Source organism: Pseudopodoces humilis, chromosome 3 (genome assembly GCF_049639895.1).
Source record: "Pseudopodoces humilis isolate 2021_Gansu_Grassland_sample_001 chromosome 3, ASM4963989v1, whole genome shotgun sequence".
NCBI lineage: Eukaryota > Metazoa > Chordata > Aves > Passeriformes > Paridae > Pseudopodoces > Pseudopodoces humilis.
This window is the reverse complement of record NC_142202.1, coordinates 6,117,941-6,133,091: the sequence shown is the minus strand read 5'-3', so window position 1 is coordinate 6,133,091 and position 15,151 is coordinate 6,117,941. Positions and strand designations below refer to the sequence as shown.

At 37.8% G+C, this 15,151-nt stretch overlaps 1 protein-coding gene across 5 annotated transcripts in view; it reads left to right on the top strand.

Annotated features, from left to right (window-relative positions):
* Positions 1-15,151, top strand: part of TASP1 (taspase 1) — a 78,545-nt gene that overhangs the window by 59,450 nt on the left and 3,944 nt on the right. For 3 of the 5 annotated variants that reach the window (XM_005525430.3, XM_005525429.3, XM_088052870.1), the window contains exons 12-13: positions 3,740-3,850; positions 7,403-7,476. In XM_005525430.3, the coding sequence (XP_005525487.1) occupies positions 3,740-3,850; positions 7,403-7,476 (185 nt within the window). Of the gene's footprint in view, positions 1-1,872; positions 1,923-3,739; positions 3,851-7,402; positions 7,477-8,303; positions 8,409-15,151 lie in introns of those variants that run through there. The other 2 variants (XM_088052871.1, XM_088052874.1) reach the window with 2 other exon arrangements.

Here is a 15,151-nt window from a genome sequence, read left to right as displayed (position 1 = left end):
TTTGAGAACACTCAGATTAATTCCTGTGTATTGTACATGGATTCTCATTAGAAATAAAGTATAATACTGCATTTTTACCTTTATTTTTACAGATTTAATGTTGGATGTATAGCATTCAGCTGCCTAGAATTTTGCTTACCATTTGATCTACTCATTCACACTGTCTGGTCTGTTAAAATGCTCTCTTTAGCATAATTGTAATCATCATCAGTAGGTCTGCATATCTAGAAAGATCCTTTTTTAAAAAAGGTATTATATTTGAATCCCTCTTTTAACATTTTTAAAAATTTGCCTTAATTGGAAAATAAGTAACTTTTAAACAATGTGCTGTTCAGCATGTATTTAATTTGGCTTAGGGTCTGATTTTTAAGATCAGAGAAACAGCCTGAATTTACTGTAATGTAGAATACTGTAATATTCATCTAGGCCACTGGTTTTTACTGACACTTTTTAGAGGTTGATTCCCCACAACTTAGGCAGTGGAGACATACACTGTATTGTTGCTGATTTTGCACTGAGATGATTTAGCTGAACTTGCTGCTGAAGGCATTTGGGATGGGTGAGGGTGTAGTCACACAATTTGCCTCTGATGTCTGGGAGTGGCAGCCTTCAACAGAAACAGGGAAGCAGGGTGGCCTTTGGAAGTGGCCTGGGTGGGACGATCCTGAATCTTTGCAGGGTACTGCAAGTGACTGTGTCTTCATCTGCTGCTTGTGTTTGGAGATGAAAACAAGGGTTTTTTTCTTTTTTCAGACTTCTCCCACCATTCCAGAGTAATGCTCATTCTGCAGGTGATGAGGAAATGGGGTAGAAGATCAGAAGGGCAAGCAAGGCTATGTTTTTGTCTGTAGGAGAGATAATGTCTCCCATCATCCTTGCTTTGTTTGCATAACACAAACTTTTAAAACATTTGGTTCAATACTCCATTCAAATTATCTGCTACAAGTCACTTTAAGTCATTTTATTAATCTCTGTCTCACACTAGTTGTACTGTTACAAAGTTAGTGCAGTGTGACCTGGTTTCATGTGACATAACCAACATTTCTTAGTCCAAGGGCCCAACCTGTGTCATTCTTAAAGAAGCCAGTGTCTTGCCCATCCATTGTTTTATGGATCTTGAAGTTAAGACATTTATCACACTTTTACCAGGTGCAGGGCTATTAAGTTAATCCTCCTCTGGAGCTCTCCAGTTGCAGTAGGGTGACAGTGTACTTCAGCAGAGGCTGAATTAATACAGTCAGTCTTCCAGCTTCTGTGTTGGTCTTCAAAGCCTTTGAGTTTTGTGGACTGGTAATAAAGCTTCCATGGTGCATAATCGTTGAAGAAGTAATTTGTTCAGAAAACAATTGTGTACATACTTAGGGCAATATAATGGACACCATGTCTAATGTCAATAAATAAATGATAATTATGCTGACAGAACTGGGCCTTGCAGTTGTTCATGCAGAGGTTGAGAATCTTTTTGAATAAAGTTGTAAGCTGAAGACTTTCTTATGTGCTTGAAGCTCAAGTTTTAAATCACTTATTTAAACTCCCTTTCCAAATAAGTTACACAAAACACTTGCTTTGAGTGATTGTATTTTTTTATTCTGTGTTTTGCCGGAGATGAATATTTTGTTCTTGCAAAGAAATCCCTGTAAAAATGGAAGAATTTTGCTGAAAATGCAGTGTTACATGTTTTGCTGCAGAGTCTCTACGTGGAAACAAATATCCTGCTAAATCTTGTAAGACTTAAAAAGATGATATACAGGTTTCTCAGATTACTGAAAATTCTATCAGTCATGATGGCATAGTTGACAAAAATACTGGGAAAATTTATAAGAAATATGTAATTAACTTATTTACAGACTTCTCTTTCATCTATTTTTTCAGACTGTGGGAGAAACAAAATCCCTAAAAAGAAGTGATTAAACTAATGGAAGCATTTCTAGAACAAGACTTCAGTGGCACCATCTCTATAATCAGTAGTTGCTGTCTGGGTTTATGTGCATTCATACAGTCCCAGTGTTTTACTGTGGCCTCGAATGTTCTGTCTGCTGTGAATACTGTTTGCTGGCTGTGTTCTGATGAAGTAGAACATTTTTAACCATTCTGATTAAAGAGATAATTAGTCTTTTTCACTAGAACCTTGGAAGACTCTTTCACAGCCCTTGAAAGGCAAGGAGGAACTGCTTATTAAAAAACAAACCAGAACTTTTTCTGTGTCTTTGCAATGACTTTTTGCCACAGCATGGCTTAGAGCCTAAATCATTTGTGCAGTTTAGTGTAAGATTAGGTCTGCAGACCAAGTTCAGGTGGAGGCATTGTCTTTGAAGTGCCTGATTTTGACTTGGGTGGTAAAAATCTTCACAACTTTCCAAGCCTTGTGTTTCTGTTTTAACCAAACGTATTTTCCTGTTTTGTCATCTGTTACCTTATCATGGGCTGCATTCTGGTTTTGCAGGGATTTGGTCACAGGCAGTGAGTAATATAGGAGGTGTAACTGTAACTAGTAATAGCTCTTTTACAAGGCAAGTGGCACTTTAAAGATAATATCTGTTTCCATTAGATCAAATAGCATATTACTGCTCATTAAGCATACTGCATTTATTATTTTCCTGCAACATGGGTTTCTGTTGCTGTGACCACCTTGTATCACTTTTGAAGGTGGCTGCTCTACTGTTTAGAGAAAACACAATAAAGCTTTTAGTTTTCCTTATGGTGAAGCTCAAAATGATTTTATTGGGCTGTTTTGTTATTGTTATTTGCATTAAAGGAGTAATTCTAATCATACAAATGGCTGTGGGCAAGTTAAAGGAGTCTGATGAATAGATCTGCTCTAAAGTTCTTGTGGCTGGCAAATTGCAGTGTCTGTACACTAATTTGTTTAAAAGAAAAAATTGAAAAGAATTACATTAAATGGCTGTTGCAATTGTATGTTCAATTTTAAATGACAGTATAATGCAGATTTGTAACTAGGATGTCTATGGGCCTAAGTACAAGAACTTGATTAATTTTGTGGCTCATGACATTTTAAATTGTATGTAAATTGTACCATTGTTTCCACATTTAAAGCTATAGGAATCTTATTTCAAATTGCAAACCAGAGAAAGAATACTTAGGCTTGGTTCAGCTAACTTTAAAGCTTTTCCAGCTTCTGATAGAAGACTTTTATATCCAATGTCTTAAATTAATAACAGAGGAGCCACTGTGAAAAGGATGTGCTTAGGCTTTTCTGCTAGTCTTCCTCAAACAGCAAGGCAGACAGCACAGCAGTTTGATGATGTCTCTGTACAAAGGGCTTTAAATTGGCAAAAATGAATAAACTATAAAAGTTACCTAAATTGGCTTGATTTTTAGATATGTTTATATTAATTATAGAACAGAAAGAGCTAAGTATTGAATCACAATTCTTTTTTCAGTTTGACACTCCATTTTTCATAATTTTATTTTCTTTGATCCATAAACAAATAGGTTTGCACTCCCAAATGTAATTTTTAATATTTTTATTCCATGCAACTCTTCATTTTTTTGATTACTGGTGAATTGCTAGATTAACATTCTAGAAAATTATTCTTTTGAGACACTAGGAAAAAGAGAACCGATGCTTTTGTAAAAGCGTTGTTTGATCTGTCAGTCTTTTCAACCCTTAGTGACAAGATTAAGGAGGAAAAGCAGAAAGTCAAATTAAAAAAAAAAAAAATATATGCCCAAGAAACTATTCCTATTGCAAGTAATTCTCCCCAATGATTTTGCCCAGGTTCACCTTTTCTAGCCAATGAAGATGGTGTACTCGGAGGTGTGATAGTTCTCCGCTCTTGCAGGTGTTCAGCAGAGCCCGAATCCTCACAGGAAAAACCAACTTTACTAGGTAAGGAATTCTTACTCATTTTTAATTCAGCTGGGTGTTAATTCAACGTGAAGGGTGAAATAAAATCTCTGTGCATGTTTGAAAACCACGGAGGAAACAAAAAGGAATTGACATTGAAATAATAAAAATTTAGAAAGTGAAATAGGGAACAAACAAGGCTAATATTAGTAAAACTCCAGAAAAGAGCATTCTTTCTGACTCATTATTTCTAAGCAGAATTGTCATGCAGAGGGTTTTGTGGGATCCTTCTAAATCTATGGTATAGATATAATGCTTGTGGTGAGGCAGGATGTGTTCCTCATAGGAAAAATTGCATTTATGGCTAGGAGTAATGCCTGTAGCTGTTTACTGTTTCTCAGTAGCTTCTTTATGAAAAATGCTTCCTAAAAGGTTCTTTATTCCTCCTTTTTTGCAGAAGAAAATCTGTAAACTTGGAGGATACACTTAAAATTTATAAGGAAAGTAGTTCATGGTTGTTTATTCTTGGTAATGGCCAGGAAAATCGGTTTAGTTAAGTCACAGTTTCTATTCGCATTTGTACCAAACAGGAGTTTCTGCTGCTCATACTGAAATCACCTGGACTTTGCCCCCATCAGTGGCTGGCTGGTTCCAGAAGGGCTTTACATCCCTTTATCCCTGTTTCTGTCCTGGAAACACAATCCCTGTCTTGCTGCTTTATGACAGAAAAGTGCATTATGGAAAACTGTCACATAGTTTGTGTGGGAGAAACAGATGGGAACTGGAGGCTTTAGTCTATGAGCAGAACAGGGTGGAAATACAACCCTGAGACAGTAAAGCCTCTTTAAGGGAAGGAATTTGGGGTTGGGGGCACATGAATTACTCCAGGATGACACTTGTGCCATCTCCTTTCCTGTGGTGCTCCTCAGATGTGGAGCTCTGTGCTTATTTATTGGGTCACATTGACCTGTGTAATGCAGACTGGGGCTATGTTACCAGAATTAAAGTGTTTTTCCTTTTTATGATACTCTACTTTATTATTATTTACCCAACTGTGACATTATCTAGAGCAACAGCATCCTGCAACATAAATTCTATCCTTAAAAAAAGAGTTAAAAAGATGAAAATACAAGTCTGTTTAAGTAAGAACAAACAAGATCGACATAACCTTCAATTCCTGAGATTTGGAAATGAGAGAATTTTTTCTGTTCATGTAATGCTTGTCATTCATATAAGAAAACATATTCTATTAATGATTTAGCATTTTTTCCTCAAAAATTAATTAATAAAATCCCCATATACTGTACATCATAAGTAAAGACTATTTGTCCATTGATTTTTGGTTTTCTTTCCACTGAAACAAGACTGAGATTAGCTGTAACACAGTACTTTTTCTGTCCCATGGAAACTTCCTCCCTTTTAATGAATGCAGAGATAATACATAATTAAACATATGTAGTATTTGTGTTGTTTGGACTGAAAATAAGTTGGTTAATACTGAAAAACTTCATGTATAGAATAAGGAATGCTCATGTCTTTGTTACAGGAATCATCTTTATTTCTTTTCAATATTGAGAAAAATTACAAGGAAGGAACTTGTTAAATGGTTGAAAATATACTTATCTGAAGATGTTTCACATGTAATTTAGAATTTTCATTATAGTTCCCTATTTGTAGTGGCTAACAATAACCAAGGTTTGTGCTAGTACAGGCTAGTTTTGGTAGTTATCAAAAGCCAAGATGTAATATTTTCAGGGTATTTGGCCTGAACTGTTTACCAGCTTATCAAAATTGAAAGATGAGATTCAATTTGTTTTTTAGAAAAATACTTTCACTGACAGTGGAGCCTTTGGGGGTGCCACAGAGAGGTTGGCCCCATTGACCACACATTGATTGTGCTGGATGTGTTTCACTCTCTGAAAGCTTTTTTTTCAGCTCTGGTGGTATCAGTCACAAATCTGTTACGGGGGAGCAGAGCACACACCTCGATGAAGTTAATTTTTCTTTTATGATGATATCTGCATATCTGTCAGAATCTTCAAGTCTTGCCGGGATCATCTAAGCTTTGATCTCCTGCTCTGGTTTAATTGCTATGCAAGGAGAAGTGGTTCAAAGGATAAGAGTGCTCAGCAGGCTGTGACCTTCATCAGCCACGTTAAAGGAATGTGAGGAATAGGAATGAGTAAAAGTTTTAAACCCATCTACTGTGATGCTTCTTTGCAATATGAAAGTCACTGTCAAAAGAAATATGTGGAAATGTCTGTTCATGGAATCTTGTGTAATTCATGTTAGACACCTCCCATAATTCAGAGGAAGAATTTGTGCTTCAGTGCATTTCTTAAAATCCCTTTACAGAATTCTGTGAAATGCCTTGAATTCTGATCAGCTATTTTTTTCTTTCCCCTGTTCCAAATTATGGACTTCATGAATACAAATAAAAATGACCAGGACAGACAGCAGGAAGAAAACAATGTGGCAATTTATAAAGCTACACTGATGGAAAGCTGAACATATGAACAATGTGCTCTTTGTCTGAATTTTGTGTTGCAGCTGAGTAGGAGTGTGTTTGTGTACATAAAGATACCTGCACATGTGCCAGGCAATTAAAGATTACTGGAACAGGCTGTTAAACAATTGATAAATCAGGAGACTTTCAGACTTCAGGACATCACATCACTGGAATAACAGGCATTAACAATATATGTTAGCAGTGATTAGCTTTCTTAAACATTATCACTGCAAGCATGACAGTTGGTCTTTAACACTGATATCCTAAATAAGCTGTGAGTGCAGTACCAGAGAGCTGGTGATGTATACCTGGTGCTGGAAGCACAGGTAATCAGACCTGAGAGTGCTTTGATAGGGGTTTCTTCTTCATCTTTCTTTCCTCTCTTAGCTTTGGTGCTCCTTACACTCTCCACAAAGAATGGGGGTGTTTGTAATTTAGCATACTTTTGAATCCAGGACATCCTCTAATTTTGCCAGAAATCTTTCTTTCTTATTGTGCATATTACTCTGATTCCATCAGACACCTCTCCTCCTTTTTCTGCAGGATAATTTTGCTTTTACCAGATGTCTTTCCTGCCTGCTCTATATCTTCAATTCCCATATTGCAAATTTGACTATTTCTGCACGTTTGCCTGTATCTTGCCTGGGCAGCTAAGCCACAAATCCCCTTTTACCTGTTGATAGTAGTCCATCTGGCTTATGTTGTTACAGGGTGCTTTTGTCTGGGCTCAAAGTAGGCAAAGGCGAGTTCTATCAGCTTTTACTGATGAGTGGAATAGGCCACTGCTTTAGAAGTTGGTCCAGTTTTTAACTGCTGTTTCAGTTGATGTATTTCTCATCTATCTATAGGAGACTCCCTATCATGCAAGTAACATTCTCATTCTGGGTAAAAGTTCTGCAGTGTGTGACACTGAATACTGAGGAAAATCTTGGTTGTTTGATAGCTGTTTCTTTTGAGATTTAATCACTTTTGTTCTTTGTTTTTTACCCTTGTTATATTTGTTCCTCAAGACACCAATCTTGTTAAATTACATCTTGTATTTTAAACCAAGGCCTTTTTGTAACTTGTTGCATTTTCCTTTATAGTGGAATTTCTGTGGAGCCATACAACAGAGAGCATGTGTGTTGGATACATGTCTGCACAGGATGGCAAAGCTAAGGTAAGCCATGAGGAATAGGCTGTAATACAGTAGAATGAGTGCAGAGGCCAAGGAGAATTTGAATTAATGATAATGAAGTATATAAGAAATTTCTTTCTTGAAGAGAGCAGAAGAAGTAATGGTTGCATAAGCAGCTAAATGTGTCAATTGATTAGGCATTTCTAATTTCTTTATTTAATTGCAGCAGTTAACAGCCCTATACTAACATATGTTCCATGTCAGGATAAGGTGCCATGAGCACATGTCCATTCCCTCTGCTGACAGCAATTGCATTTGAATAACTTTATTCATCTTGATTCAGTTATGCTGGTACCATATTTTTCTGTGAGCATGTCTTCCTTCAGATAAAGCAATTGCACCATCAAGGAAGATATAAAACAAACTTCAAACAAGTTCCTAGAATAGCCTATATGATAAATATTTCCAATAGTGCCATCCTTATTTTCAGTTTCCTGGGGACTTATAATTGATTTTAAATGAGAGAAATTTTATGTTAAAATTGAGTTTAACAATGAAAACAAGAAAATTCTGTCACAGTAGGGATTACTCCTTGGATGTATGAGTGGATGAGCCATCCATTCTTGGGAAAAGAGCATGGAAGGGAGAAAAAGGAAAAAGGAGGGTACTGTAGTGTAGCAACTAAAGCATTTAGGAGAGATATTTGGAGAACAGGGATGAACGTGGGAGAAGTTGCAGCAGAGACAGTCATGGTTTCTGTTGGCATCAGTGCAAAAGGGGATGTGACCAAGGTAATACAAGAATATACAAAAGAAGAAAATCAGCATCAGATATTTTACATAGCAAAACTCATGTGTCACTGTTTCAAGCACTGGAATGGATGAGTTCATCTTCAAGGCATAAAATGTGCAGGAAAAAAAAGGCAAGAATGCTCCAGAAAGACAAGAAAGTTAACAAGCAGCTGATGAAGGAAGTGCTGGTAGAGGTGTAAGTGAAGTATTTGTGTCATTTTTGAATAACTTAGGTACAATTATTTCCAGATAGCTATATATGGAAGATGGTGTGGTTTTACTTCTTAATATTTATTTCAGATTTAGTTGAAAGAAAGTCCAAACTGAAGTTAAAAGCTCAGATTGAACTGAATGAAGCTAAAGCAAGTTCAACCACAGATGTTCTAGTATTTGCTAGTTAGCTTTAAAATTGTTGTCTTGCATTTGCACTGGAAGAATAACTGAGAATAAAAGATGTTAAATGTTTCCAGTGTGCACACCTGCCTGACTTACACTGTGAAGCTCAAAATGTTGATGTTTCTTCCTGGTAATGTCCAATTAATAAATAAATGCTAAATATAAAATCTGTCTGGTAATGAGTATTAACATGACAGTGCCATGCCCAGAGTTGCTTTCTTACTCAGAGTTGCAACATTTGACATCTGGTGTGCATTGTTTTCATACTGCTGGTAAATTCTCCAGCTGGTAATCCTGATTGTGTTGACAGACACAGCTGCTCTTCTTGGTTCACTTTTAAATTATGTTTCTGACCTTCACTGAAGAGTTAATCCCCCTCCCTTTCTTCCTTCTTTGAGTCTGTGGCCACAAATGCTTTCCAGAGAAAAACCACAAACGCTTTTGCTGCTGACTTCTATTGATCAAAAAAAGTCTTCTGTCATAAAAGCTGGAATTTTGTTCTGCTACAACTAGGACTAAGTTATAGATGGAAAACTGGGCTTGAAATAGAACACAATGTATTGCAAGTGAAAAAAAAAACCTCTTTTCTTTAATAGAGTGACTGTTTTGCTACAGTTAATTTTGAGTGCTTGCCATGAAAGAATAATGGGATAAGAGTTCATAAAAGTATAAAATATAACTTGTTTATGAGGACCATAGCAAAATGATTAGGCAGCAGCTTGTAAGGAAATATTTGCTTTCCTGTTTTTCTAGGGTGGTAAAGACTTTCAGGTTTTATTTCTTTCATCAGTCTAGGACTTGAGTTTTGTTCTTAAATGGAGGTACTGTCGCAGTGGCTGATTTTTAACTGGTTCAATTTAATCAACTATTGAATGAATATGAAACAAAAGCAAGACTTAACAAGTGAGGAGGTTTTTAATTATCTGCTGTTATGAACTAGACTAATACTGGAATCATATAAAGGGGTACATACAAAGGAGAAGAGGAGTCTGCTTTACTGTCTTAGTGTGATTCTTTGGGCAAGGGAGGTTAATGCAATTCATAACAGGACCTAGCAAATGGTGTTTCTGAACCCCAGATGGAAACTGTGGAGGTACAGGATGCCTTTCTTACAAGGCAAACATAAGGTAGATGCAACTCATCTGCAGACACTGGTGTGCTCAAAACATGGAGACAACCAGTTATCTGCCAGCAGCTCCTTAAAAGAGGAGTGGGACAGGAAAGTGGAATCAGACTTGAAGTGGTTTGTACACCCTGACCTGATGGTGCTTCTGGCTTCTAGCAGAGTGAGCTCTCCAAGCTTCCATTAATTTGGAAGTACCCTTGCACCAGGGGTTTGTTTGCTCCTAGTTTAGGCAAGACTGGGTTCTGCAGCTGGCCACTTAGCTCCAGATCAGACTGCCTGAACGTTGGCTCACCAGCACCAAATGGCTGAGCCTGCAAGAGCTGTGCCCTAATAGTGCTTTGATTTAAAGTATACTTTCTGAAAAGGTGTCCAGTCTTTTTTTTTAAACCAGGATGCCAATGGCCCAGAAAAGTCACCATTTCCTGTTGGATTAAAGTGTTTGGTTGAATGTTGCTTTAAAAATCCTGCATAGCCTTGCCACATGAACTAAATTCACACCTTATTGCTGACAAAGTCAGCAACCTCTGGTTGTGTGTCCTATCAGCTCTTTCTTGATGCTGAAATTATTTCAGCTCCTCCACCACTCATAGCTCTGGAATTGTCATCCCCAGCACTTGCACAGTGAACAACCCAGTGGCTTCCCTCAGGTTCTTATGCCACAAGCAACTAATCAAGGCATATCTTAGCTGTTTCAACTGTGCTTTTCTTTTTTTCTTGTCATCCTTCTCAACACAAGCAGTGTCATAATCACTTGATGCCAGCCTTTGTCTTAAATTGAATGTGGAAGGACACAAGCTTTCCATCTGAACTTTTTGGCTCTTTCCTATACTTCTTGAACTAACCTGCACCACCTGGTGCTGCACCTAACCCAGGCTGGTGCTTGGGAGCCTCAGTTATCATGAGCTTAAGGGGCAGATACACTCTGGCTTAGGAGCTGCTGGAGCCAAACCTCCTTCCTTCAGCAATACTGTGAGGGATTGTTTCAACATCAGCCCTGTTCTTTGAGAGATGAATGGGCTTCCCAAGATCTCTTGAAGCAAGGTGTTGTATCACCACCTCTGTGATGGTAGAATTGTCACAGTAGTTGATGCTCAGCTCCTGTCTGCTAGTGAGGCTGCTGGAATATTCTGGGCTGCAGTGGAAGTTTATGGCTGCAGATGTGAGAATACATAGAAGCAGACAGAAAATACTAGTTTGTGGGTTCCCTCTGTACTCACACTGCTCCTTTTGGAACTGCTGCATCAACAAAGGTTATGACTTCTAGATTGGAGGACTGGGGGATTAAATAACTGCATGAACTGAGGAGTTGTTTTTTTTTGTTATTGTGTTGTTGACTCATGAATTACTTAATATGAATTTAGGATCTTTGATAAGCAATTATTTCTTTTTCCAGTCCAAATTTTCTTCTCTTTCTGAGATAAGAAAAGAAACAGAAAGAAACTGTCTTCAGAACAGCCTTCCAGATGCTTGGTTTTTTTTATGGCTCCATAATAGATCTAACAACTGATCATAGCATCAGCTAAGAAGGTCACCCTGTTACCAGGGTTCTGACTTCTTTAACGTTACTCTGGCAGGGTTCAATCATTTTGTGTTTTCCTGAACTGACTGTGTTATGTTCTGAGAGCTTAAGCATTTTTGTTGTCACCACTGGGGAAGTAGCTCTACTCTAAGGTGTTGCTTCTTGCATCTCTGTCCATACTGTCATGGATGATGTGCAATACTTCAGGTCTTAATAGTTTATGTAGCATTTGGTAGAGCAATTTCAGTGTCAGTTTGCACAAAGGGCTTGCAGACCTTCTGCCATGTAATTTGGGATGGGAAGAAATAATTCCTTCAATTCACCCATAATGTGATTTTAGATTAAAATGAGGAGTAGGAAAAGAAGGATGTTAATGGTTAGGTTGCACAAGTTAATTGTCTCTTCTTAGTTACAAAGACTTCATATCTTCTTGTTCCATGTCTGCTTGCTCAATGGAGGATGCTTCAAAGGAAAAGAAATTCTTCAATCTCAAATGGGAGTGCAGCATATGCCTGCAATGTGAGTTCACATACCAACGGCATCTCTTGAGGGTTCTGGCTATGGGTAGGCAGCCTTTGATTTAATGTTGTGTATCTGTGCATAATCAGACAGGAGTGCTTTTCTCTCAGCCAGGGTCTGCAGAGTATTTGTTTACTCAAGTCCTGCAGTATTCTGTGTGCAGAAAGTGTAAATGGCTGGGACACTTACTTTTTCCTGGATCTGACAAGTGTCTTGTCATGGTGTTTGAGAGTAGGTGGTGGTGGCTGATGTTTCTGTTTCAAGACAGGTAATTCCTCGCTTTGTTTTTAATAGTGTTTGAAGTTAGAGCGCTTTATTTCCAGTGCAAGATCCCATCTCAATACCAAATAGCAAAATGCAGTTTTGGTGATTTATTTTGTATAAGTAATTGAAATAATTTATCAGCTCGCTGTATTTCTTAGTATTTATAAATCTGCTGTATTGTCTCTATGAATGTTGCAAACTTTGGCAATTATTGTAAATGTTGCAATATTTTTGCATAGTAGTTCAGACTCATAGGTTTTAGTTTTTCTAACAGCTGGATGACTTAGACAGCAAATTTAAAAAGCCCAGTTGCAATATTGAATTTAATCCAATTCAGTTGCCAGTTTAAATCTCTTTTTGGCAGCTATTCAGTTCTTATAACACGAACTGCTAAGCTTTATGTTATGGCAGGTTTTAATAATGCAAAGCTACATAAGCCATTCTTTCCATTCTCAAATGAACCAAATTCACATTACTTTGCAAGACATGGTGCAGCAGTAGTGGAGAGTGTTGCATATTGCTGTGTTTGAAAACATCCATCAGCAGCAACTGCTGTCCACACCAAATGTTGTGGTTGCAATGTGCAAACAGAAACTTTTATCTTTGACAGTTAATTTCATCTGCCAGTATGAGCAAACATGGTGGACAGGGAGACCATCTCCAGTTCACTTTTTCTGTGGAGATGTAAGCTGTCATCATCAGATTTATTCGCCTTCATTGACGCTGTAAAATTTAGCAAAAGTCCTTCCCTCTATGTTTGAAGTGATACATGTGACAAACACTGATTGTAGTGATTGTTGTTGGTTTTCTGAGGATGAGCTTCTGCATTTGACTTTGTGAGTGAAGGGTCTGTGAAAGCCCTTTGTCAGGAGAAGGGCAGTTTTCCAGTGCTCATTGGGTGAAGAAACACATCTTGGAAGAATCCTAACTCTAATTTGAAAATTAGTGGAAAAATTTACTGAGCCTGTTTAGTGAGCAGAAATACGAAGTCAAATAATTCAGTCATTCATTTCAGACTACAGAGACAGTCTTTTAACTTCATGAGACAGGAAAAGTATATGTCACTGTTCTACTTATTTTCTTTAATCTTCACTCTTGTCTGGAGACTGGGGAATCAGTCAGAAATTTTCATTTGAAAACTACTCTGTGCATACAGTGGACCATCCAGTTCTCTCATAAAAATAAGTTTTTTCTATTTGTTGGAAATAACCTTCAGTGCTAAGATACCAGTTAAAATGTTTGGCTCATAGACCTTCACGGAAATTAACTGGCTCTGAGATGAGAAGATAAGTTCATTTTTGGGGTTGGGTTCTTGCATAAAGCCAGTAGTTTTGGAACTCTTCTTGGATTTGGCTGACAGAGTGGAGTAGGGAAGATGGGACTGTGTTTGCAGGTATGCAAATATAAATGCAATAACCTGACTTAGTGCCTGTAATTCACAGGGATACAAATCACGTTTGAAGATTCATGACAGGGTTTTAGAATGCCCCTACAGAACCCTAGGACACAGAGCTGATTAGATGATTGGTTGGTATGTGTCTTTAGTCTCTCTTGATACAGGTATGAGTGATTTAGTTAGACACATTAATAGCTTATAGTGATATACTTAACCCACAGAATGAATTTGAGCTTAGAAAACTGTTAACTTCCTAAGCAACCTGTATGTAAAATCATTATTTTCAGTGCAGTGAGACCAGAAGTACCCCTTCACTGTGCTTTCTGTTGTTTCTCAACAAGGACAATAATCTGGAGCCTCTCTTTCTATTTTTTTCCCCATTTTTTTTTCCTTTGTTAAGGATTCACCAAACAAGATGCATGTGGCGTTTTCTGATAGCAGCAGCTGCCAGTATTTCGTGGGGCACCTTCTCCTGCCATGCTACAGGTGTACATACAAACCGTGCTGGAGGAAAGATTACCAAGAGACAGAGCAGCAGGTTTGCTGCAAAAATGGCCTCTTACTGCTTAGAAAATAAATTCAGAACGTGTGGTCAGATGGTTCTGATGGTGGAAGTGTGTACCCAGCTAGAAGGCTCCAGATTTCTAAAGAATATGTGGGTTTGGTGGTACCCTTTTTTTCAGGGAGCAAAGTTGTAGAAAGCAATTTCCTTAAGGATATGGTGTCCTTGGTCTTTCATTATATTTCATCTCTATAGTGTAATGAATGGAAAAAGTTTGTTTTATAAATTATTCTGTCTAAAGCACATCCTGAGTGTGTAATAAGAGTGCTAAACACATGAAGTACTCCCTAGATTTGCTTAGGAACTGAATGTGCTGCCATCTGGTAGTTGTACTCTGTCCTCTTGGCAGCGTTTGATTGATTTCAGCTTTCTCATGCAGCACTGTCTGTCTCTTGGCTTTGGTTTTATATATTCATTTTACAATGTATTTATGCTTTCAGTGAAAGAAAATTTCTCTTAAGTTGTTGTGACAAACTGATACTTTTATGTGAATAGAAGGAGGAGACTAGCTCTTTAAAAGAAAACCTTTTATTTTGTTCCTTGGTCTCAAGGTTGTTTCAGAATCCTTGTCTATGAGACATGAAATAATTTAAGTCAAAAAGATGAAACCATGTATCATTCCTGTAATAGTTGTATTCCATATATTCTAGAGCAGAAAGACCTATTAGTTTCGTAAGCAGTGAGGAACTTTGCAGTGTGCATCAAAAAGCACTGGGGGAGAGTAACATTGGAGTGTCTGCAGCGCTGGGGCTGGGGGCATCGGTAGTTCATGATGTTGGTTTGGTTAGGAGGGAAAGAGGGAAGCACTGTGTGTTTTGGATGTCAAGAACATGGAGCAAGAATCAGCATCTGAAGGTTGGTTAGCTCATTTGGGCTTTATGGAGAGGGCTAGGAGACAAAAGACCAAATGTTTTTTCCAGCATTTACCTTTTTACCTGTGGAACTGTGGGCGAGAGATTCCTCCTTCAGGCTGCAGCAAAAATCTGTGGTGACTGACTGCTGTCCCAAATGCTGATACCTCATCTCCTGCTGGACCCTCACCTACCTTGCTTTTCTCTGAGAAAGCAAAGAAAATCAGGATATTCTTGGGACTGTAAAATGCCTAGATATGAAGCTGAAGATATGAATAACTCCATCATTCTTA